We start from the raw sequence: 25,682 nt of genomic DNA, 5'->3' as shown, positions 1-25,682 counted from the left end.
GGCCAGGCCGCGGCTGCGCGCTGGGCCGGGGAGAGGCCGACGCTCGCCGGAGGCGGAGAAGAAGCCGGAGGCAGAAGGGTGAGCGAGAAGCGGCGGCGTCTCACTTCGGAGCCTAAAGGCCTGCCGCCGCAGGGCTGGGGCTGGGACCCGGAAATAAACGGGCCGGAAGTGACGCATGCCCTGGGTCCCAGGATGGCGGCTGGCCGGGTTGTCATGGGAACCTGGCTGGAGCCCAGAGGTGGTAACTTGGATCTGTGAGCTCGGATGGAGAGATTCGCGGCTTCCACCTCCCGGTCTTCCCCATTATCCATGCGATCTGACCATGAGCTCTCGACCGCGCCTGAGAAGAAGCTGACAGTTGGATCCCTCACCCCCATTTTACAGGTAGAAATACCAAGGCTTAAAAAAAGCAAATAAGATGCCCAGTGTCACGTGAGACTGAATCCAGCCTTGAGGGGAATGGCGATGTTACAGGCTGTGTCTAAGAGCGAGGGTTCCCGTTTTGCCTTACCACTTACTAGCAACATAACCTTGGAATAGTTACTTAACTTCTCTGAGCCTCGGCTTTTTCACCTATAAATGCAATAATAATATACCGCCTTCTGGGATTCAAGTGAGTATGGAAGCCACTTACTAAAGTTATTAAAATAGTTGCATTCAGTTCAGTTGCTCAGTCGTGTCCGACTCTTTGCGACCCCATGGACTGCAGTACGTCAGAGTTCTCTGTCCTTCACTATCTCCTGGAGTTTGCTCAAATTCATGTCCGCTGAGGCGGTGATATCATCTAACCGTCTCATCCTCTGTCCTCTCCTTCTTCAATCCTTTCTTCTCCGCCTTCAGTCTTTCCCATCATCAGGGTCTTTTCCAGTGAGTCAGTTCTTCGCATCAGGTGGCCAAAGTTTGGAGCTTCAGCTTCAGCATCAGTCCTTCCAGTGAATATTCAGGTCTGGTTTCCTTTAGGATGGACTGGTTGGATCTCCTTGCCAGTCCAAGGGACTCTCAAGAGTCTTCTCCAACACCACAGTAGTTGCATTAGTGTAATAATCTAAATACACTGTTTTAAAAATCTGGTTAAGTTGGTAATTCCTTGGTGGTCCAGTGTTTAGGTGTCCATGCTTTCTGCTGAGCGACTGCGTCCAATGCCTGGTAAGGAACTTAAGATCCTGCAAGCTGCATGGCATGGCCAAAAAATAAATAAATAATAAAATATAAAATAAAATCTGGGTAAGTCAAAGGAAATGACTTTTCTCAGCCCTCAACTTCCCTGAATGGAAACCAGCATTGAGGAAGACCCAGCCAAATACTGTCTCCTTGATTTGTCACTTCACCAGACTCCTGCAGTGTAGACTACACTGGCGTTAATTCTGGTGGCTTGTCACACTTCACTTCATGGATTTGTCTTCCACCCATCATGTTGATGGTTTTCCCAGAGGTGGCTAGTGGTAAAGAACCCACCTACCAGTACAGTGAGACTTAGGAGACTCGGATTTGATCCCTGTGTCGGGAAGATCCCCTGGAAGAGGAAATGGCATCCACTCAGTATTCTTGCCTGGAGAATCCCATGGATGGAGGAGCCTGGTGGGCTACAACCCATAGAGTTGCAAGGAATCAGACAGCTGAAGCTACTTAGCATACACACACACACACACCATGTTAACTGTGAACTTTGCTTTTGTGGTTCATCACTCACTGAACCCTTGGTGCTTGCAAAGTGTCCAGCACATACTCAAGACTTTGTTGAACACATTTACCATTGAACCACTCATTCTATCTCTCTAACTCGCCCCAGATATTTATTGAAGACTCAGGGCCCACAACATGCCAAATTCTCTTTCTCCAACATGGTCTTGGCTCTCTGTACCTACCATATTCTTTGACCACTTTGGCCTCTATGCCTGTATATGCTGTTCACTGGGTATGAATGTTCTTCCTTTCTTCCCTTCCTTGTTTTCTTGACTTCCAGCCCCAACTGAGTCCTCATATCCTTTCTGAAGCTTTCTCTGATTTCTCCAGGCAAAACCTTCCCCTGGTTTCCCACCCCACAACAACATCTTTCATAATTAAAAAAGTTAAAAAAAAATTTTTTGGCCATGACATGTGCCACGTGGGATCTTAGTTCCCCAACCAGGGATAGAACCCTTGCCCTCTACATTGGAAGTGTAGAGTCCTAGCCACTGGATTGCCAGGGATATCCCGTCTTTCATAATATCTGTGTTTCCCATGAGCTCTGCACATGTCTGATCAGGAGCTGTCCAACAGGTGTTGCTTGAGTGTGGGATTCCCTCTCTAGGTCTTGGTGTCCCCAGCTAAAGTCAGTGGGTCTTGTCTCAGGAGTCAGTGACATGGTGCCTGGAGAGCATTTGGAGAACCAACAACCTGCTATTCAAAGAGCAGCAATTACTGTATTTATCTGTTGCTGTCTGAGCATCGATTTAGATCTTTGTGTACTTCTGCTGTTACCAGCTCGTGTTTAAGCTCCTGTGTTAATCACTCCTAAGGTGATGGTGTTTATAGGAACTCCAGCTGAGAAAAACTGTCCCACCCAAACTCCGCCTTTGCAACAACTCAAAACTGTACTTTGGAAACCATTACAAGAGTGCATGAGGCTGTTAATAAGTCCCTTCCAGCTCTGTGGTTTTGTGACAGCCAAAAAGAAAACAAAAGTTTTAAGAAGGCTTTACTGGTAGGAAACCCTGGTCACTGATTCTTGTGACATTTTGTATCAGAAAAATACCAAAATCTCTGAAGGGAGACATTTCTCATCTTGAAAACAGGGCTGGAGGCCTGAGATTTTTCTGCTTGGTGACGTGTAATCACAGGAGCATCCTTTGCAGATTTTATTACATAATGGTTAGCAGATTATGTAACAGTCATGTGACAGTGATCAGGCACCTCTGCATTCTAAAAGCCAGCAACATGAACCATCTACCTACTTCTTTCTATTTTTTAGCGTATTTTTTTTCATCACAAAAGTGCTGTATGAATTCTAATGACATAGGCATGTGTAGAACAAAAAATGAAAAAGAAAAGCAAGCCTATGACCCACCACTTTGATTTTCTGGAATCTACCAGAGAAAAAGCAGAAGTGTACAAAAAGACCTGTTGCATTATTCTTTGTAATGCAAAAACAAAACCCAGAAACTTTCTAAATGCCCATCAATAGGGGAATGGTGTAGCCATACTAATGACTACTATCTATCACTTTAAAAGGATGATGTAACCCTACATTACTCTGCAAGATATATTTTGGAAGGAAAAAAGAGAGCAATACCCTGAAATGCAAAACACAATATCAACCAACACTATATATATTTTCTAAGGGTGCGTATGTATGAAGCCAACTGGGGACAATAATGCAAATAAAGATCATGTTTTTCAAATCAGTCTACAGATACAAATTATATGATTTTTATTAATATCCTTCTCCCCTAGAAGTCAGTTAACTCTCTGAGGACAAAACTACTATGTCTGTTTTGCTTACAATTATATTACTACTCCATGCCACGCTGCACCCATCAGAGAGGTCAACAGCAATTGTTTTTAACCAAAATTTTCATCGAATGCCTACAATGTGCCAGGACTGATGTTAGATTTAAGGACATAGACAGACCCAAGAAAGACAGATACAGTGCTTGCCCTCAAAGAGTGTACCGTCTCCTTACCAGAAAGAGAAGATTAATAAGTTAGGAGTAAAGAAAGAAAGAAGGTGAACTCGCTCAGTTGTGTCTGACTCTTTGCGACCGCATGGACTGTAGCCTACCATGCTCCTCTGTCCATGAGATTTTCCAGGCAAGAGTACTGGAGTGGCATTTCTGAACTGAACACCAATGATTCAGGACAGAAGGTGATGAATGTTGTGAGAAGGACAAAGAGCTTAGAGAATGGAGAAGTGACGTCTGAGATGGCACACGGGACAGCCCCAAGGAGGAGGTGGCATTTGCATGGGCTCTGGACATGTAAGGGTATCCAGCTTTCCTTCCAGCTGGAGGGAAAAAAGAAGCCAAAAGTGAGGACTGGGTACTGAAACTCCACTGCCTACAAATATACACAGTGGGTGTAACTAGCTTCTAGAGTACTACCATCTCATCTACGTAGCGCCAGAAGTTAGAAGAACCGTAATACAACCAAGTACCTGGCCCGCAGTAGGCGTGCAATAAATACTTCAGTGAGAAAACAAATGTTGAACCCCTACCATCTGCCAGCTGATTATCACCAGTTTCCCAGCTGATCATGATCAGGCATTCAGGTTTCTGAAGAGAAGCTAGAGGTCCAGCTTTCTAAGTGAAATTTCTCAATTATAAACACCGTATGTAAACATACTTCCTAGGGACTTCCCTGGTGGGCCAGTGGTTAAGAACAGAATCTGCCTGCCAATGCAGGGACTACGGGGTCCGATCCCTGGTATGGAAGGATTCCACGTGGCACCGGGCAACTGAGCCCATTCGCCACAACTGCTGAAGCTTGCACGCCCTAGGGCCTGTGCTCCACAACAAGAAACCACAGCAGGCAGAAGCTTGAGGATCGCCATTACAGAGTAGCCCCCACTTGCTGTAACTAGAGAAAGCCCACACAACAGGGAAGACCCAGCACGGTCAAAAATATTTAAATTTATTTAGGAAAAAAAAAAAAATATATATATATATATATATATATATACACTTCCTGGTTCTGCCAACAAAGGGAGCCTATGAGAAATGACACCACTGTAAAAAAAAAAAAAAAGGAATTCCCTGGAGTTTGACTGGTTAGGACTCCGTGCTTCCACTTCAGGAGCACAGGTCTGATCCCTGGTCGGGGCACTAAGATCCCGCATGCCAAGTGGTGCAGCCAAAAAGAAATCAAACAAAAAGTGAAAACAACCCAAGTGAAAGTGAGCGTTAGTCGCTAAGTGTGTCTGACTCTTTGCAACCACATGGGCTAGCCCGCCAGGCTCCTCTGTCCATGGAATTCTCCAGGCAAGAATACTGGAGTGGGTAGCCATTTCCTTCACCAGGGGATCTTCCCGACCCAGGATCGAACCCGGTTTCCCACACTCCTGGCAGATTCTTTCCAGTCTGAGCCACTAGGGAGGCCCCAAGTGTCTATCAACGTATGAGTGGATATACAAAATGTGGTATTTCTACACAATGGAATATTATTCAGCCATTAAAAAGGAATGAAGTTCTGATGAATGCTACATCATGAATTAACCTTGAAAACATTGTGCTAAGTGAAAGAAGTTAAGTCACAAAAGGACAAACACTGTGTGATTCCACTTACCAGAAATGCCTATTATAGGCAAATTCAAAGAGACAGAAAGTAGACTAGACGTCCCCAGGGGCAACCATAATATCCATTTTTCAGTTACAGTCATGATTAGATCTTGCTAGATTGACGTTGTTTGTGCTTCATTACATGGCTTGATAGAATACAAATTGCAAAATGCTGTGCAAAAGCGGTGAGCTGTTGGAGTGACTGATGAACAGCAATATTCTGGGAGCAGCCTTTTTATGTAGTCATCCTCCTGTGTCTTTCCTTTTTATAGCTGAATCATTCACTGCCCAAATTCCACCACCTCTCAGGATACCTGACACAAAGAAGTTATTGGTTAAATAGACATTTACATGCCAGTGTTACTCATGTTAAAAGTCCTTTCAATCCAAGACTGTGTTCTTTTTTTTTTTTTTTTTCAGTATTTTTTTCCTTTTTGGTTTTTACTTCCATCCTAAGTTGTTGCTGTTCAGTTGCTCAGTCACGTCTGACTCTCTGCGACCCCATGGACTGCAATATGTCAGAGTTCCCTGTCCTTCACTGTCTCCTGGAGTTTGCTCAAATGCATGGCCATTGAGTTGGTGATGCCATCCAACCATCTCATCCTCTCTCATCTCCTTCTCTTCCTGCCTTCAATGTTTCCCAGCATCAGGGTCTTTTTCAATGAGTCAGTTCTTCGCATCAGATGGCCAAAGTATTGGAGCTTCAGCTTCAGCATCAGTCCTTCCACTGAATATTCAGGGTCGATTTCCTTTAGGATTGACTGCTTTGATCTCCTTGCAGTTCAAGGGACTCTCAAGAGTCTTCTCCAGCACCTCAGTTCAAAAGCATCAATTCTTTGGTGCTCAGCCTTCTTTATGGTCCAACTCTCACATCTATACATGACTACTGGAAACACTATAGTTTTGACTAGACAGACCTTTGTAGCAAAGTGATGTCTCTGCTTTTTAATACTCTATCTAGGTTTGTCGTGGCTTTTCTTCCAAGGAGCAAGTATTTTAAAATTTCATGGCTGCAGTCACCATCTGCAGTGATTTTGGAGCCCAAGAAAATAAAGTCTGTCACTGTTTCCATTTTTTTTCCCCATCTATTTGCCACGAGTAAGCTATAAGGGCGGAGAAGGCAATGGCACCCCACGCCAGTGCTCTTGCCTGGGAAAAAACATGGACGGAGGGGCCTGGTAAGCTGCAGTCCATGGGTTGCTAGGAGTCAGACATGACTGAGCGACTTCACTTTCACTTTTCACTTTCTTGTATCGGAGAAGGAAATGGCAACCCACTCCAGTGTTCTTGCCTGGAGAATCCCAGGGACGGGGGAGCCTGGTGGGCTGCCGTCTATGGGGTCGCACAGAGTCAGACACGACTGAAGCGATTTAGCAGCAGCAGCAGCAAGCTATAAGGGATAGGGGTAATCAACATTTAAGCAACTGGGAAGATTTAAGAACAAGGGAAGCCTTGTTCCACCTAGTTGGGCCAGGTGCGGCGAGACTGTGAGATACCCGTTTGCCCCCTAGTGGTGCAGGTGGGAATTCCTACAGCTTTCTATTAGCAATTTGGCAGTCTTGAAGAACTGCTGACATTGAGATGAAATTATCTACCCATAAGTGAAAGTGAAGTCACTCAGTCGTGTCCAACTCTTTGTGACCCCATGGACTGTAGCATACCAGGCTCCTCAGTCCGTGGAATTTTCCAGGCAAGAGTATTGTAGTGGGTTGCCATTTCCTTCTCCAAGGGATCTTCCCAACCCAGGCATTGAACCCAGGTATCCTGCATTGCAGGCAGACGCTTTACCGTCTGACCCACCAGGGAAGCCCAGATTAATAAATGTAGAAATGCATAATGGTGTAAATTCTACCTACTTTAGATAAGCATAGTAATAAATACATTTTATATGTGACCTGAGGTTGAGAGATAAGACTCTGAGGGTTACTTGATTTGAGGTCTAGGAACCATCTGTACTAGAGTCTCAGCTGGCTCAGTGGTAAAGAAGCCGCCTGCCAATGTAGGAGACACAAGAGACACGGGTTTGATCCCTGGGTCAGGAAGATCCCCTGGAGTAGGAAAATGACAACACACTCTAGTATTCTTGCCCAGAAAATCCCATGGACAGAGGAGCCTGGTGGACTACAGCCCATGGGCTCCTAAAGGGTCGGACACCAGTGAGCAACAACAACAGAAACACTGACTGGGGCGGGGTGTGGGGTGTAACGTAGGTTAATGGTGCGCAAAGTGCAGCCCCGACCAGCAGCACCTGCCCCAGCTGGAGAAAACGTTAGAAAGGCAGATCCTGGGGCCACGCTCTAGGTTTACTGACCGGCTGAATTCGAAACTCTGGGCGGCTGCCCCCCAGCAACTCTTATTTTCGGAATCCCCCCCAGGTGACTCCGATGCATACTAGACTTTGAGAGTGACTGGCAGTCCTTTTTGGTTGTTTTTTACTTTAAAAAATTTTTAGCCCCACCCTCGGCATATGGGCCTTTAGTTCCCCTTGATCCCGCTACATTGGAAGTTTAGCCACTGGATTGCCGGGGAAAATCCTGACTCCTGTGTTCCATCTGTGTTAAAAGGTGATTTAATACCTCTGTGCATTGATTTGCATGATTGTAAAATGCAAATTGGCTTCCCAGATAGCTTAGTGGTAAAGAATTCCCCTGCTGAGGCACGAGACACAGGAGATGCTGGTTCTATGCCTGGGTCAGGAAGATTCCCTGAAGGAGGAAATGGCAACCCACTCCAGTATTCTTGCCTGGGAATCCCATGGACAGAGGAGCCTGGTAGGCTACATACAGTCCATGGGGTCTCAGAGTTGGATGAGACTAAGCACACACAAAAAACGCAAACAGTAGAACCTGTCATAGCTTGCTGTGAGAATTCATGTAAAGTGCTTAGAATAATAAGCACCCCAAAGTTCACTATTAATATACTATTATTTCAGTCCTGTCCTCTTCTCTTTCATTGCTGTAGTTCAGTCACTCAGTCGATTCCGACTCTCTACGACCCCATGGACTGCAGACACACCAGGCTTCCCTGTCCTTCACCACCTCCCGGAGCTTGCTCAAATTCATGTCCATTGAGTCGGTGATGCCATCCAACCATCTCATCCCCAGTTGCCCCGTTCTCCTCCTGTCTTCAACTTTTCCCAGCATCAGAGGCTTTTCCAGTGAGTCAGCTCTTCACATCAGGTGGCCAAAGTATTGGAGCTTCAGCTTCAGCATCAGTCCTTCCACTGAATATTCAGGGTCGATTTCCTTCAGGATTGACTGGTTTGATCTCCTTGCTGTCCAAGGAACTCTCAAGAGTCTTCTCCAGCACCACAGTTTGAAAGCATCAATACTTTGGCCACTCAGCCTTCTTTATGCTCCAACTCTCACATCCATACATGACTACTGGAAAAACCATAGCTTTTACTATACAAACCTTTGTCAGCAAAATAATGTCTCTGCTTTTTAATACTCTGTCTAGTTTTGTAATAGCTGTTCCTCCAAGGAGTAAGCATCTTTTAAGTTCATGGCTGCAGTCACTGTCCTCAGTGATCTTGGAGCCCAGGAAAATAAGGTCTGTCATTGTTTCCATTTTTCCCCTTTTTGCCATGAAGTGATGGGACCAGATGCCACGATCTTCATTTTTTGAATGTGGAGTTTTAAGCTAGCTTTTTCACTCTCCTCTTTCACCTTCATCAGGAGATTCTTTAGTTCCTCTTTGCTTTCTGCCATTAGGGTGGTGTCATCTGCATATCTGAGGTTATTGATATTTCTCCTGGCAATATTGATTCCAGCTTGTGCTTCATCCAGCCCAGCATTTCACATGATGTACTCTGCATATGTTAAATAAGCAGAGTAACAATATACAGCCTTGACGTACTCCTTTCCCAATTTTGAACCAGTCCATTATTCCATACCCAGCTCTAACTCTATAGGTTTCTCAAGAGGCAGGTAAGGTATGTATGAGTTCGATTTCAAGAGCTCAAACGGGAGGTGCTCAGTGGATTTGAAGCCCAAGTCTGGGACTCCCCTGCCCTCACCACCCTCCCTGCTCACAGCACAGGGTCTGGCTGCAGTTACAAGGCCAAAACAAAAACTTATAAATACCTATAACACATCTCTGCCCCCACAGAGGCACCCCCATTCCTGAAGGGGAGACAGAGCACTTTTGGGCTGGGGAGATATCAGATGCACAGTGCCTGACATCGGAACAAGAAAAAGAAATGGTGAAATGGAAGCATTGGCTCTCTTGGGCTGCTGCCTACACACCAAGTTACTGGTTAGTGAAAAGATGGCCCACATGGCTAGTTAAAAATAATCCTCTTGCTGCCAGCAGGTCAAGCAGAATCAATCCAGAGGACTGGGGATGGGCCAGACGAGGCGCAAATTTGCATTCAGTTAACCTGGTTTAGCAAACTGATTTATTTGTCTTGTGCAGACTCCTTACTGTGAGGCCTCTGTGGCCTTACAGGGTAGAGTTTAATTGATCACTGACTTTCCTGGTTAAGAAAACCGCATAGACCTGTTAGTAAAGCCAGTCTTTAAAAAAAAAAAAGTAGCTTCTGTAATAACGGGCTGTATATGAGAGCCAACTGGGTACAGTGGGAAGTAAAGGAAGATGAGATTCAAAACGTCTGGGTTCTAGGCCTGCTTCTTTCAAGCTTGAGGCTTAGTCTATCTCTTCAAACCCCAGGTTCCCCATCTTCTACAGAACTGGAGTTGGACCCCATGGCCAGGAGGCACGTGAAGACAATACTAAATAATTTTATTACTTCTGCTTTCCCTAGGAAGTCTCAATGTGGTGATAGCCTGTCTTCAACACCTCTGTAATCATGCTCAATCTCCCTTTCCTGCGTCAACAGTATCCGGCACGAATTCGTAAGACTATACTGTTTCTATTGTATTTGTTCCCCGTGCCTTGTGGAAATACGTGGTGTTGATTTTCTATTTGTAGCTTGGGAGTGGTATCAAATCTCCCTGTAAAATTTGTTTGCTGAAACTCGACTGAAGAGAAAGATTAAGGAATAGTCATGGGATTTTCCAGGCAAGAGTACTGGAGTGGGTTGCCATTGCCTTCTCCGAAGTAATAGTAACAACCATTTAAATTTTGGGCAAAAGTGGCTGAAGCACAAACCCTCCTCCACTCATACCAGTCTCTGGATCCGGATCTACACTTTTCCCTAGCGTCCGAGGGGCCAGGAGGCGTGGCCCGCCCGCTGACCCCGCCCCCAACCCGACACACGTTCCATAAGCCACGCCCCGAGCGCCCCTCACCGCTCTCGCTCCGCCCCTCGGCCTCCTCCTCGGCCGCTGAGGCGCGGCGGTCCGCGGCAGCAAGATGGCGGCGCAGGCGCAGGCCCCGGCCCGTGATGGTGGTGCGCAGCTGGCAGGACCTGCGGCGGAGGCCGACCCCCTGGGCCGCTTCACGTGTCCCGTGTGCCTGGAGGTGTACGAGAAGCCGGTGCAGGTGCCCTGCGGACACGTGTAAGTGGCGGGTTGGGGCCCGATCGGGGTGGTGGTAGGCAGGGGGTTCTCCTGACTGGGATGAAAATGGAGCTGAGGGAGTGAGGCCCCAGCAGGAAGGGTCTCCGGGCGGGAGCGGGAGGCCTGGCCTCGAGGCGCGTCCCCGCGGGGCTCCCGGGGGCCCGTGGACGTCGGCGGGGCGCTCTTCTCTTCCGCCCCGCTTCCTCCCCAGCGCCCGGCTCTTCCGTTGAGTCCGCTGCGTCCCGGGCCCCCTCCGACGCGTGATGGCGGAGTGGCCGCCTGCTGGGGGCGTGGGGCCCGAGGCCCGCCGGGTCCCCGTGAGTGGGCTGCCCGTGGTCCCTCAGCTAGGCCGTGTCCTGTGTCCGGCTCTGCCCGGCAGTTCCAGTGTGCTCTGAAGTTGGGGAAACGCTCGACTGGACCAAAAGGACGAAAGGGGAGTCCTGAAGGAGACCTGACCCGTCTGCCCTTCACGGGAAAGGGGTCGGGGGCTGGCAGGTGGCGGTGGTCCGCATTCCCACAGGCGTACGGGGCGTGTTGCACTGTGTTTGAAATTCAGAGCCTCCATGCTGCTAATAGGCTGCTTGTGAGGACGAAAGGAGCTTGTGTGAGAATGTGCAGTAATAGGCCCTGGGGTGGGCTTTGAGGCCGGCCACATTTGAATGGAAGCCTTGCTCCATCAGACCCGCAAAACGGCTGAGTGGAAAGAATTGTACAAAGTGTGGCTGCCCGCCTCCTGCTGCTGGGGGTTGATTTTGCTCTGTGGCCTCCCCCAGCGCTTATCACCGCGGGCATCGCTTGGGGTTGGTGTTAGGACCCCTCCGTTGGTCAGGAGGCACACAAGGCACCTGCTGGGCGTTCTTGTTCCTGAAGCAGTCCTGTGGGGCAGAGACGTGGCAGCCATTTTGCAGGTGAGGGCACCGAGGCTCCCTCAGGGCCGGCTCACCGTTGTCTGCTCTCCCCTGATGGACCGGGTGTCTGTTTGCCCAGAGAACCGCGGGCGCCTGGCAAGGGCTCCCCAGCCACCCGGCCGCCTTTTTGTTTGTACGCCAAGCTCTTTCCAGCTTCAGGCTGTTCCTGCTTGCAGTTCGGTTAGCCTGGAAGTCTTCTTGCCCCTTCAGCCCCTCTCCCGTCAGCACCCCAAATCCTTTCCATATAGGCCCAGTTCTAGTGACAGCCTCCCTTGTCACTCTCACGTTTCAGTTACCGTCCAGCTTCTCTCCGGGGGACTCCTCCTGCCTTTCAGAGAGTAAAACTTAGGGCTCATGAAGGCAGTGTTTTGCACCTCTTTCTGTCCCAAGTGCCCAGTGTAGTGTTTTGAGCAACTATCTTCCAATCTTATATTCAACTGCTGCTAAGTCGCTTCAGTCGTGTCCGACTCTGTGCGACCCCAGAGACGGCAGCCCACCAGGCTCCCTGTCCCTGGGATTCTCCAGGCAAGAACACTGGAGTAGGTTGCCATTTCCTTCTCCAATGCATGAAAGTGAAAAGTGAAAGTGAAGTCAGTCAGTCGTGTCTGACCCTCAGCGACCCCATGGACTGCAGCCCACCAGGCTCCTCCTTCCATGGGATTTTCCAGGCAGGAGTACTGGAGTGGGGTGCCATTGCCTTCTCCGTATATTCAACTAGCTAAAAATATTTGTATACACACTGTGTGCCAAATTGGGGAACATCCTAAGAAACAAGGTGATTCTGCCCTCAGAGTTCACAGTCCACTGAATTGATGATAAATAAGTACTAGCAGTGTTCAGTCAAACTCATTGTCCACTGGGAAAGTATCACAGAGATAAAGCCCGTGTGCGTGGGGGTGGGGCAGTGATCAGGTGAAGGCCACATAAGCTGAGAAACTGGTGAAAGCACACTGTGAGAATTGAAGCGGCCCCTAGGTGGCTTTCAAGTTGAATCCGCTTTTCTGTCAATCAGCTCTCATTAGGTTTACCTAATTTTGGATTACTTGAGTGGATTTAATTTACATTTAATACTTAAAAAGAGGCTTGACCCAGCACAGTTTACCAACTAAAGAGCAGCAAAATTTGAGGTTTCCTTGAGCCAGGTGGACCTTTCCAAGGTCAGAGGTCAGGGGGCAGTACTGATACTCAAACCTTGACTCTTGTCTATACTTGCCATACTAGCTCCACACGTTCATCAGTTCGATGCTGATTGAAAACAGTTGGCGGGATCTCTGTGAGGGCCCCCCCATCTCCCTTAACTCCCACCGAGTGCGTTTTGCTCTGCCTGGTTGATTTTTGCTAGCTTTTGTGCTTGAAAACAGCATCACTGAAGCTCTAGCCGCACGGGGCGTTGAGTTCTTATAAAACTTTGTTTCAAGCCCTGAATTTTACATCCCTCTCCAGGTTAGTGGAGTACAGCTGGAGACTGGCAGGTGGCTGGGTGCCCAGGACGACTTGTCTAGGGAGAATTATAACAGGAAGGGTGGGGCATCTAGAAGGCTGAAAAAGGCCCATCAGTAGGAAATGGAAACTGAAAGCCAGACCAACATTGTTTACTCTCTAAGTCACGTGCAACTCTGCGACCCTGTAGACTGTAGCCTGCCAGGCTCCTCTGTCCATGGGGTTTCCCAGGCAAGAATACTGGAGTGAGTTGCCATTTCCTTCTCTAGGTGATCTTCTCAACCCAGGGATCGAACCTGTGTCTCCTGGATTGGCAGGCAGATTGTTTACACTGAGCCACCAGGGACACCCGTCCAAGATACAGGGGCCGTTTAAAAGCGAGCTTGTTTGTTAGGCATGACAGGCACAGAGTGGCTTGTGAACATTGATCTCTGAGTCACAGCTAAGAAAAGCAGCATTGACGCCTAGCTGAATGACAGAAGGGAGAAAAATGTTAAGAGACAGTAAAAAACAAAAGAAACGTGCAGATTACCTTTGATTACATATCCAGAGTTCTTCCTGGCAGATTTTGCTATCTTGCCTTAGATCTCTGAGGTTGCAAGTGCAGCTGGGATATTTTCATGCCTCATTATTCCTTCTTTCTCTGTACCTTACCTCAGCATTGCCACCTGTCTAGGCTTCAGATATACAGAAAGTTGGTCATCTTTAACTTTTCTTTTCCAAATTTAGTAAATTGCCAAGTCCTCCTGAATCCATCCCCACATGATTTCCTGAATTCTTTATTGCCTCAGTCAGGCCCTCATGATCTCTTGCCTTCGGCCATCTATTTGGTTTCTTTGCTCATCTGAAAAAAAAAAAAAATTAAAACTGACAACTCTCTTGTCCATGCTAATCCCAGAATTATTTTTCTAAATCTTGATTTTGGTTTGGTTGATACCTTGCTTTAAGTACCTGAGGCTTATGAGGCAGAGTGGTAAACATGCACAATGCATGTAAGGAAATGGAAGCCTAGGGGCCTGGAATATTCTTCCCCTCCTCTGCCACTGAACTCTTCTGAGGCGCTCTCGTGTATGCTGTCTGAAGTCTAACCACTGCTGTCTTTCTCGGGTTACATCTGGCTGCTCTTGACTTTGTGTTTCCATAGTGCTTTGCATTCACCTCTGTTGATGGCCGCTCCTGCTTATGGTGCATTTCATACGTGCTAGACACTGTCCTAAGAGTCCACTATACGTAATCCATCCTCCCTAAATTCTAGAGGTAGGTACTGCAAGCCTCCACTTCACAGAAGAGAAATTGAAGTTCGGGAAACCCCAGCAAGATCCCTCAGTGGCCAGGGCTAAGGACTGAAGGCTGTGCCGTCGCACCTTCTGCTGCGTGTCACGGTAGTTCACGTTTATTTCTGTCGTTGGACCTGTGTGTTCTTTGCAAGGAACACTGCCCTCCTCCCCCTACCCTACCACCACCATTTTTATTGCCCAGAAGAACTGAATCAAGAGCAGGGATCGAGCAGTTTTTAATTCATTATCCATTGATGTCATTTTGAAAAGTTTATCCATTTTTGTTGTCTTGTCTCCACGATGCATGACGCAGGTTCTCTGTATGTCTTGTTCTAGCTTTTGCTCTGCATGCCTGCAGGAATGTCTGAAGCCGAAGAAGCCTGTCTGTGGCGTGTGTCGCAGCGCTCTGGCGCCTGGCGTCCGAGCCGTGGAGCTCGAGCGGCAGATTGAGAGCACAGAGACTTCCTGCCACGGCTGCCGTAAAAATGTATGTGGGAGTGGGGCGGAGCAGTCGGCGTCTGTAAGATGGGTAAAACACAGAGCTTGCCGCCTTGTTTCTGAACTTAGAGCGTAGCTGCGTGAGCAGCAGCACATGTGCATGCTGGCTGGCTGTGGCCGTGGCCGTGCTGTTGCATTTTGGTAACCTGATTGGTTGTGTGGTTTGGTTTTTTCTTTTAAATAATTGGTTTAGCATATTATATAGCTTAGCTTTGAAAACCATAGAAATCAGTTATCCCAGTTTTTTTCTGTAAAAGACCCATTTTTCCCAAAGCAGCATACACAGATTTAATTAGAATAAGACAGAGTGATATTTCTCCATTTTTTAAAGTATAAAATGTAGTCAGTGCCTCAAAACTACCTGCTGCAGTGAGTCTGAGGGGAAATTTTGTGATGTATTCACGACAGATATAAAACTGGTTCAGCTTTTGGCATTTGGCAAGGAGGGATTCTAGTACAAAGGTCAATATGAAGACATTTCACGATAGCGTGTCCAGTGTTTGAAACGCATCCGTGTTCTTTTTTTTGTATGACCATATTAGAGTCAAGAATATTTATTTTAAAATAATTATAACTGCATAGGAGAAATGCTATTGTTTTATTTTCAAAAGAGATATATACAGAATTACTGGGTTTTAAATAATTGTGATTTCATAATTCCAGACAGCACAAAAATATAAATCAATGTAGGCTTGTTCCCCACTCCAGAGATTACCTTTTTAAAAATACTTCCGTTTAGAAGGCTGCAAAACATTTCCCCGCTCTCTGACGAACACAGGTGTGGGTTTTATACAAACATAGATGTAGGATTTTTACAAAATAGGATCCTACTATAATATATATTTCTACAACTTCTTTTCACTTTTGAAAAATTTTTTTCACTCCATGACTTGTCGGACACCCTTGCGTGTCAGTTTCTTTAACACCTTAGTGTGAGCAGCCATGGACTGGGTGTTCTTTACCATTTCTTCCTTTCAGAGTAATTTGGCACTACGGGTACACAGTGGCTATAGTTCTGAATAGAGCTAGTTCCCATCCCCTTTAACTGGGAGCTCTTTGGCAGCTTGAAGTCAAGTTCTTTAGCTGGAGATAAGACAGAAGCATCATGGTAAGCCATAGCGCAAGCACTGAAACATATTTTTCCTTCCAGTTTCTTTTGATTTAGAAACTCAAGATATTGAAGTACAATTTTGTCTTTCTGTCTTGCAAAGACTAGATTTTATTAATGAAGTAGAATTCAGAATCTGGTTTGTTTTTTTTTTTGTAAGAAGTTCATTAATTACAATCTGGTGACAGAATATTATCATTTAACTAGGATTACTGGCCTTTATCCCTTTTATGTAAATCATCACTTTGCTGCACTTATAATGGAATGTGGTTCTTGGCATGCTGAAAGTAGACGCGTTTTAAGTGCTGGGGTAGAAAACTTCAGACGCTTCACTGGGTTTGGAGTGTCTCTGTGAGCAGAGAGCATATCGTGAATAAAACAAACCTCTCCAAGAGTGATTTTAGAGTGGAAGCAGATATCCTGGTTTGCTCAAGTAAAACATCAGCCTTGATACTAATAGAAACCCTGCAAAAAAAAGTCAGAGTTTCAGGCCCTTCAGTGGAGCCAGGAGTCTCGTGAGGTTCTTTGCCTCCCCAGGGAGGTGTAGGTCTAGTTTACATCTTGCCTTTGCTTTGGCACTGTGTTGGATTGGGTACAAGATCCCAGCTAACTTGTGGGCTCTGATCCTTCCCACCTAAGTTCTTCCTGTCCAAGATCCGGGCACATGTGGCTACCTGTTCCAAGTACCAGAATTACATCATGGAAGGTGTGAAGGCCACCACCAAGGACGCGTCTCGTCAACCAAGGTAAATGGTTCTATGACTCTCTTCGGTGATGTCTGTCTTCATGAGTTTTGGAAATCTGTCTTCATGAGTTTTGGAAAGCAAAGGTGTAATTGTTAGGCTGGCTAAAGCTGGTGTAAGTTTTTGTTTTGGGGTGGTTATGGAGGACTCGCATGTTCACTTCAAATGCGGGCTAGACTGTTACTTTCAAAACATTTGACCTGACTCAGACGTGATCACCAGAATCCCTGTCCTAATGCATTGAGTGAACTTTGCTCCTCTGGGGAGGGGACAGTGGTTGAAATTACGTGGAAAGGTGCTCACAGAGAAGTTTCTTCTTTTTTCCTGCCTTCATCTTCCAGAAGCGTCCCAAACCGGTATACTTTCCCTTGTCCTTACTGTCCTGAGAAGAATTTTGATCAAGAAGGACTTGTGGAACACTGCAAGTTATCCCATAGCACGGACACCAAATCTGTGGTAAGAGAAACTTGAGTTTTTTTGTTTTGTGGGTTTTGTTGTTTAAATTCTTACAGGGGAAAAGTCAGACTTTACAAAAAGTTAGAGGATTAGTTAATGAACTCTAATGTACCCTTTCCCTGGACTCACAGATTAAGATTTTACCATATTCGCTTAACCATACTCTGTATACATATTTTGTGCTAGCCATTTGAGAGTAGGTTACAGATACCCTGATCCTTTGCCCCTAAATACTGCAGCACATATCTCCTAGGAAGAAGTATATCTTCTTAGAAAACCACATTTTTTGTGTTTTAATTTTCACACTCAGGAATTGTCACATTGATACAAGCTAATACCTGCAATTCCGTTTAAATTTTAACAGTTGAAATGTCCTTCAAGGCAGTTTTCCCCAGCCCGCAGATCCTGGATTTGTGTTATATTTGAATGTTAAGTCCCTTTAGTCCTCAGTTTTTCTTTCTTTCATGACCTTGACGTTTTTTAAAGAGGGTGGGCCACTTGTTTTGTAGCTTGTCCTTCAATTTGGGTTTGTCTGTTTCTTCATGATTACCTACGCGAATGCTCTGTCCCCTGCGTACACATCAGGGGTGTCGTCTGTTGCTCCCATTGTTGGTAATGTTAATTTGGATCTTGTTGGCCAAGTTTCTACATAAAGTTGCTGTTTTCCATGTGAATAGCTTCTTCATAGTTGCGGAGAAAGAGAATTTAGATGGAAGTATTAGGAAAGTGCTGATCAGTCTTTGACATTTAATTTAAATATCAAGGCTGACATATGGTTTCCTTAAAAAGTTCGAATTTGGCCCCTCTCAGCAGTGTCACCCCACCCTCTTAGTATGATTGACAGACAGGCCTTAATACAACTTTCTCTCTAGTTTCATTTCTATTTTCCCATTTATCTTACACCCCAAAGCCAAGTTTTCAGCTGCTGCCTCAAGATGTTTTAGTTACAGTTCTTAATAACTAACTACTGATTGAAAGAGCCAGTGAGCTTAGACACAGAGACAAACAGCCACCGCCACCTGTCCCCATTACCCCTTTCCATTTTAAAGTTAGCCAGGTAAACTCACCTATGTTGCTAATTATGAAAACTAAAACGGATGTTAAATCAAATGACAGAGATACTTTCATTCATTTCCTGCCACCATCTTCCCTGCACTCATTTCTATTACTATTATTAGTAATAGATTTCTAGCTTTTGATTGGAAGTGTGATTTGTGCATGTCTTCCTTTCTTGTCCCCCTTTTGATGCCAGTGACGGCGCATTCTGCACACTGTAACCGGCGTCGCCGACGTTGGTTTCACGTCAGGACATGTGGATCGGATTCTTTTTTAATGAGCTGCCAGTTTTCCATTACTGGTCTCTGTACCATGATTTAACTGGTCCCTTATTGACAAATGTCAGGGTTACTTCTGACAGTATCTAAAAATCTAAGGACTGGATATTAATTGCTACTAAAAAATGGTTGTTTGATGGGTGAGATAATAAGTAATATTATAAAGGGAAACACATTTTTAGGACTGTTCTGAAAGAGTTAAGGGTGAATTGTATCTTATTTTTAAATGCTTCATTTATTGCTGAAGAAAGTGTGCCACACTTAAATCTAGGCATTGGGGATAAGGAATAGTTTATTAAATTATTATTTCCTATAGTCCTGAAGTTTTTCATGGCATGTTTGAAAAGACTGCCATGGATTTTGACATACCTTCGCCTGTATTTTTTTATGTCTGTGAAGTAAAGTCTTGAACTGCCACCAGGTAGGCCGACTGTGCTCCTTTCTCCGGGGCCTGGCGTGCAGTGACCGCAGACAGCGCCCTTCCTGGTAGTGTGTGCGCCCTGCTGCCTGGATGGTTGCCCTAAGGGACCTTGGAGACAGGCTTTTTCCACGGACATTTCTGTCTGGCCTCATGCTATTCCCAGTCTAGGCTCCAGACAGGTGTGCAGGGTGCCTTTGGAAAGCCCCAAGGCACAGTGGCCAGGGCCCACGTTGGCCAAGTCATAATGTCCACCGGCACCAAGCTGCTGAACGAGGAGTATGTGATTGAGGCCCTTTTCAAGGCCAAGTTCAAGTTCCCCTGGCCACCAGAAGATCCATATCTTCCAAGAATTAGGGATTTGCTAAGTTTAATGCAGGGAAGCCTGGCGTGCTGTGATTCATGGGATCACAAAGAGTCGGTCACGACTGAGCAACTGAACTGAATGCAGGTGAATTTGAAAACCTGGGGGCTGAAAAGTGGGCCCATCCCAGATGGCTCTGGGGTCAGCTTCATCCCTAATCATGGCCCCTGGACAAGGCCTTGTCCCTTCCTCAGTCAAGGCCATCAGTAAATTCTACTTCCTGACCAAAAAAAAAAAAAAAAAATTAGTCTAGATACAGATTAATTTGGTCAAAGGTTAACTATATGCATAATCTTGATCAGATCAGATCAGATCAGTCGCTCAGTCGTGTCTGACTCTTTGCGACCCCATGAATCGCAGCACGCCAGGCCTCCCTGTCTATCACCAACTCCCGGAGTTCACTCAGACTCACGTCCATCGAGTCAGTGATGCCATCCAGCCATCTCAGCCTCTGTCGTCCCCTTCTCCTCCTGCCCCCAATCCCTCCCAGCATCAGAGTCTTTTCCAATGAGTCAACTCTTCGCATGAGGTGGCCAAAGTACTGGAGTTTCAGCTGTAGCATCATTCCCTCTGAAGAAATCCCAGGGCTTATCTCCTTCAGAATGGACTGATTGGATCTCCTTGCAGTCCAAGGGACTCTCAAGAGTCTTCTCCAACACCACAGTTCAAAAGCATCAATTCTTTGGCGCTCAGCCTTCTTCACAGTCCAACTCTCACATCCATAATGACCACAGGAAAAACCATAGCCTTGACTAGACGAACCTTTGTTGGCAAAGTAATGTCTCTGCTTTTCAATATGCTATCTAGGTTGGTCATAACTTTCCTTCCAAGGAGTAAGCGTCTTTTAATTTCATGGCTGCAGTCACCATCAGCAGTGATTTTGGAGCCCAGAAAAATAAAGTCTGACACTGTTTCCACTGTTTCCCCATCTATTTCCCATGAAGTGATGGGACTGGATGCCATGATCTTCGTTTTCTGAATGTTGAGCTTTAAGCCAACTTGTTCACTCTCCTCTTTCACTTTCATCAAGAGGCTTTTGAGTTCCTCTTCACTTTCTGCCATAAGGGTGGTGTCATCTGCATATCTGAGGTTATTGATATTTCTCCCGGCAATCTTGATTCCAGCTTGTGTTTCTTCCAGTCCAGCGTTTCTCATGATGTACTCTGCATAGAAGTTAAATAGGCAGGGTGACAATATACAGCCTTGACGAACTCCTTTTCCTATTGCTAAACTCCTCTATGGTATCTGATACTACAGCTTAATTTTCTCTCCTTTTCCCCCTTCCTTTGGCTTCCTGAAATCCCTCTGATTACTTTGTCTCGTTAAAGCCCTTGCCCCTCCCCATTCTGCCCTCCTCCTGCAGAACTCTGTAATGGTCAGTGTTTGAGCCCTGCCCTTCGGAAGTCTCCCCCTCAGACTCTGGTCCTGTCCATGCCGTGCTCCACAGCACCAGCTCTTCCACTCGAGGAGCTGCCCATCATGTCACATTCTTCTCGTGTCAGCCCCATCTGTCACCGTATCTTCCTTGTAAAGTGAATGGTGACGTGCTATCGCCAATCCAGCCCACTTAGGCCTGGCTCTCCCCCTTCCCACTCCTCTCGGCCTCTCTCCAGGAATTTTCCACTCTAGCCACACTGATTGGCTGTTTGCCATGTACTCTTTGTCTTTCCAATACCTCCGACTCTGCAAAGCCGGAATCAGCCTCTTGTGTGAAGGCTTTTTACCCTGAGCCCCTTCATCTGAACATTTACTGTATAAAAATAGTATGTAAGACTGTGTTACTTCCTTGGGATGTTGCTCACCTGTCATTTCCTTGGTTTTCTTTGTGCTTTTACTATCATTTTGCCCACTGGGTTGGAAGGCTCAGTCTGGGCCCCTCCTGGTCTGACAAACTGACCCTGTTCTCTCCTCAGTAGGGGATTAGAAATGGGTGGTATCATGGCTTAAAGCCTTTACCCACCACCCACACCCTGCCCTGCCTGTCCATTTGTCAGTAGGAGACTGATGTCTTCCAGGATGTGAATGTGCCCTTGAGGGTGTGACCGGGTGGTGGGCCGGGAGTCAGGAAAGCTGTCCTGGAGCAAAGGTGGCCGGACACAGTCCACAGAGGGCTGGTGTCTGCTCAGGCACCGAGTACCTAAACCATCCCTGACACCATGCTTCTGTGCCGGAAGGTGTGTCCCATATGCGCCTCGATGCCCTGGGGAGACCCCAACTACCGCAGCGCCAACTTCATCGAGCACCTCCAGCGCCGGCACCAGTTCTCCTACGACACCTTCGTGGTGAGTCTGCAGCCTGGGCGCTGATTCCTGACCACCCCCCCACCCCCACGCGCCACCCCCCTCAACCCACCTGCACCCAGCGGACCACATGGCTCCCTCCCTCCCCTCACCCGAGAACTGCGGGCCCCCGGGGGGGTTGTCACTGATGTGATGGGCTCCCTGGAATGACAGCTCTGTGGCGTTTAAGGAAGTGAACTGGCCAGCCATCGAGACTGAGACAGAGTGAGCTTCCTTTTATGTTTTCCAAAATTTTTATCCACTTTGTTTCGTATGTGGCTTCTAGCTGTTACAGAACCTGGTTTGGGATCCTTAAGCTCAGAAGCCCATGGGTCCAGGCAAGTCATGGATGTGATTGTCTAGGGAGTTACAAGCTGGACAGTGTATATGACTCATCATGCTGCCAGCAGCTCCAGCTGATGAGGGCAGAGCTGGGCACTGTGTTGCCAGGTTCCTTCCTGCCCCAATACCAAGAAGCTGGAAAGGCAGAATTTCATGTGAAGTGTCCCATATTTATTTCTTCAGGTACTTCAGGTCAAATCAAACACACTGGGACTTCCCTGGGAGTCCAGTGGCTAAGACTCCATGCTCCCAATGCAGGGGGCCTGGGTTTGATCCCTGTTCAGGGAACTAGATCCCCCATGCCACAACTGAATGCCGTAATGAAGACCTGGTGCAGCCAAATTTTTTTTCAATTTAAAAATTAAAAAAAAAAAAAAAATAGCCAAACGTGGTCATCAGGTTTACATCCTTCCCCTGGAGCTGAGTGGTTTGAAGGGCACACTGTTGTCTTGGCATTATGGTGACAAATCCAGCTAGTTGTCTCAGGTAAGCCTTTTATTTACATATATAGGTGTCAGGTTAGGATTTGAGAGTAGCATTCAGTCTCAATGGCTGTGTTTCAGGACCTAAGATAGAAAGCATGACTCTTTCCTGAGTTGTCCTAAAGAGCAATTTACTCTTGTCCTAATGAGAGTATCTGAAATTCAGACTTCAAAATTAGCATCTTTTTGTTAAAGATGAATACAGTTGCCAAGACAAGCCCAAGTAGGTAGCTTTGCCTTACTGAATCAGAGAGGCTGTTTTCACCCCGGGCACTCCAGCTCTGAGAACCTGCTCTGTGCCAGGCTTCACGCAGGTGCCTGACCGTCTGAGGGTGCCGTGGGCATGTTCACGGTCAGGGTGAAGTAGCTGCGGCATGGAAATCAAGCAGCTGCCCAGGGTCAGGCAGCCGGCATCGCAGACCGTGCAGCTGGGCCCTGGCCCTTCTCCAGAGCTCTGCTCAGATGCCCTGCTTCTCCGACCCACAGTGAGTCCCCTCAGCTGCACACAGTTGCTAAGCGTCTGTGTTGTCCACAGGATTACGACGTGGATGAGGAAGACATGATTAACCAGGTGCTGCAGCGCTCCATCATTGACCAGTGAGCAGGCGCGCCCGGGGCTGCCCCCAGCCTCGGCTCCGTGTGGAGAACGTGACTCGCCCCCGAGTGTGCAGCAGGCCTGGGAGTGGGCCTGGTGTTAGGGCAGGGTCACTCCGAACAGGGAACGGGCCCGCCTTCCCCCGGGGCTCCGCTCACCTGTGTGTCTCCTGTCTGCTCTCGTCCTGCTCCTCAGCCGCTTTGCGGAGCCTCTGTCCCGTCTCCGGAAGGGAGCCCAGCTGCCCCACCTGTCCGTGGGTCACGCTCGCACCTCCTGTCCTCCTGTCCTGTGTCGATCTCTCAGGTCCTCCAAGTCAGCTAGGACCTTTTCTGGGTCATGAATAGCACAAGTGAGACAAGTGTCTCCTCTCCTTGTCCCCGGGGTATGTGATCTCTGGCAATAAGGCGTCTCGTGGGTGATGGAGCTGCTCCCGTGCTGTGCGAGTTCCTGTGTGTTGGTCATTGGCAGCAGCTGCCGGAAGCTGGAGTTACCTCATGGGAAACATTTCACAAGTCCCGTTGGAGTGAGTGTTCTGAGCTGAACATGGTCTGATGCTGGGAGTTTTGATGAGTGCTGTTTCCCTCCCATTCTTGCACACCCTTAGGATTAACTGGTTCAACCTTAAATGCCTGCATGGTGCCTTCTTAGGGTAAGGTGTAACCACATATTTTTAGTGAAAAGTGTTTCTGACTTAGGAATTAAACTCCATTTATTCCTAACTAAGGAGAAGGGTCAGCTTAAGTGAGGTGGGAGGGCCACAGCTTTGGGTTCTGATTTTTTTCAAACTAATGAGTTACTTTCCAATGACTTAGTCATGTTTGCCTCTCTGGGAACCTGCTTACATTCTTGTCCTCGAAGCACAAAGAGGGGCCCTCAGATGAGTAAGAAGTCCTGGGCCCAGGGGGTACTAGTTCTGTCATCTTTTATTTGGCAACTTGGATTAACCTGAGGCTTGCTTTCCCTTGTCACAGACTTCTTCCTTATAAAACTGGTTTCAACACGTTAATCAGTGTACGAAGACCTGCCTTCTGAGGCGGAGGGGTTAGGGGAAGTCCAGCCTCCCCACCTGCTGTCTCTGACAAGACCTGCAGGTCAGGAGGCACAGCACACCTCCTGGGAGCAGTTGGTCATTGAAACTGTCTGCCAGAAACTTGCTTTGCTAACAGCTCAAGAAGCTTGAAGTTCACCTTGTTTCACCAATGTTAATAAATAAGGCCGTGGGCTGTCTCATCTGGAGGAGCAGAGCCTCTGGTAGACCAGAAGGCCCCCTGTCTAGGTTCATTTTTCCCTGTTAGACTTCCTGTCTGAATAGGGATATTTTTGTTGGTCAGTGGCTGAAGTTTCAGGTGACCCGGGGTTCTGGGCCTGGACACCGCTGCTGGGGCCTCGCCCTCCCTGCCGCTGAAATCTCACGTGCTCAGGAACCGGTAGGGACCGGGTCTAGTGGGGCAAAGTAACTTTCTCTAACGCGTTGTCATTTGGGAGGGCCCGGGTGTTGTTACAGCTTCTTCACTGTAGTTTTGGAAAAAGTTTGCTATGACCCTCCTGAATTGAGATCATCTCAGCCTAAGTTTAGAGGGAAATTTAACAAAGCCTCACCTGATGGTCTCACAGTGGTACCAAAAGACGAGTTTCATTGTATTAAGTGCACTTGATGTATTTCTAATAAGATGACTCTCCAGAAAGTGACGTTTGTTATGTTCTGGCTTTTAAAGTGAAATATAAATAAATCTCATGATTTATCCAACTGGTACCCTGTAATGCCTGTTGTTGTTAACCTCAGTTTGCTGAAGCCTGGTCTTGGGGAGCCTCTGGAAGACTGTTGTGCTTTTTAAGGGGAAGTTCTTGTCTGTCACGAGTGAGTTCCATCTGGCTCTGATCTCAGCTCTGACTCTTCACCAGCTGGCTTTACCGGGTCTGTTTTCTCTGGAGAACAAACCCACCTCCCTGCCACCCCTGTCCCCACCGTCCTCCACCACAGACACACACGTTTGGGAACTCCAGTGAGGCAAGAAGTGATCCTGTTCCGTGAAACAAGACTTCAGGTGCCTTAGCAACAGCCCTAAAACATCGCAGTAGTGGGTTCCACACGCAAAGATCTGAGGTCATGGGCGTGTCTCGGTTCTGCACTCTGCCTCTGGCTGTGGGACATCTGGAAAGTACTTCCCCTTCTGAGTTAAATAGGTTTATGTCGGATCCTTCGGCATGTGTGACTTTGCTGATGGCTCAGTTAAAGAAGGTACCTACAGTACAGGAGACCTGGATTCCATCCCTTGATCAGGAAGATCCCCTGGAGGAGGGCATGGCAACCCACTCCAGTATTCTTGCCTGGAGAATCCTATGGACGAGGAGCCTGGTGAGTTATGGTCCATGGGGTTGCAAAGAGTCAGACACAACTGAGTGACTAACACTTGGACACCTGTGGAAGCCTGGGAGCTCTACTGAACGTACATTATCAGAATAAATGTTCTGAACATCTATTTGCTGGCAAGCTCACACCTCATTAAATTATTGTGCTGTTACTTGTTTTAATGGCTGTCTCCCACACGAAGCTCAGGGGGGGCAAGGACCAGACCTGGTGCGCCACTGTCCTCCATGCTTGGCTCCAACTAGACTCCATAAATATTCCTTGGATTTAAAGGGAGCCCTTTTACAATGGTACTTCCTTTTCTGTGGTGACTCCAGCTCAGAATTTGGGTGGTAAACAGAGCCTGAAAGAAGCTG

The 25,682-nt window shown here is 47.2% G+C and overlaps 1 protein-coding gene and 1 non-coding gene across 3 annotated transcripts; both read left to right on the top strand.

Moving 5' to 3' along the window:
* The first annotated feature begins 23 nt into the window (after positions 1–23).
* Positions 24–24,708, top strand: RNF114 (ring finger protein 114). 2 transcript variants are annotated; one of them, XM_027558289.1, is made up of 7 exons: positions 24–384; positions 10,018–10,714; positions 14,676–14,826; positions 16,585–16,691; positions 17,030–17,144; positions 21,435–21,542; positions 22,899–24,708. In XM_027558289.1, the coding sequence occupies exons 2-7, from the start codon at positions 10,569–10,571 to the stop codon at positions 22,962–22,964; spliced, it is 693 nt and encodes a 230-aa protein (XP_027414090.1). In that variant the 5' UTR covers positions 24–384; positions 10,018–10,568; the 3' UTR covers positions 22,965–24,708. The 2 variants fall into 2 exon arrangements, with proteins under 2 accessions (XP_027414090.1, XP_027414091.1); XM_027558290.1 differs by lacking the exon at positions 24–384 and adding an exon at positions 9,419–9,509.
* LOC113903797 lies at positions 18,890–19,020 on the top strand. The gene has a single exon (XR_003514330.1). It is a non-coding gene; the product is annotated as a small nucleolar RNA SNORA70 (small nucleolar RNA).
* Positions 24,709–25,682: the final 974 nt, after the last annotated feature.

This window comes from Bos indicus x Bos taurus, chromosome 13 (genome assembly GCF_003369695.1).
Source record: "Bos indicus x Bos taurus breed Angus x Brahman F1 hybrid chromosome 13, Bos_hybrid_MaternalHap_v2.0, whole genome shotgun sequence".
Taxonomy (NCBI): Eukaryota; Metazoa; Chordata; class Mammalia; order Artiodactyla; family Bovidae; genus Bos; species Bos indicus x Bos taurus.
The sequence above is the reverse complement of the archived record's forward strand: the minus strand, read 5'-3'. Positions and strand labels throughout refer to the sequence as shown.

Excerpts from the sequence above, each read along its gene's own strand:
- RNF114 (XM_027558289.1), top strand. The coding sequence starts at position 10,569 with ATGGCGGCGCAGGCGCAGGCCCCGGCCCGTGATGGTGGTGCGCAGCTG. Across the intron at positions 14,827-16,584 it reads GCCACGGCTGCCGTAAAAAT|TTCTTCCTGTCCAAGATCCG; the intron begins GTATGTGGGAGT and ends TTCCCACCTAAG. Across the intron at positions 16,692-17,029 it reads GACGCGTCTCGTCAACCAAG|AAGCGTCCCAAACCGGTATA; the intron begins GTAAATGGTTCT and ends TTCATCTTCCAG.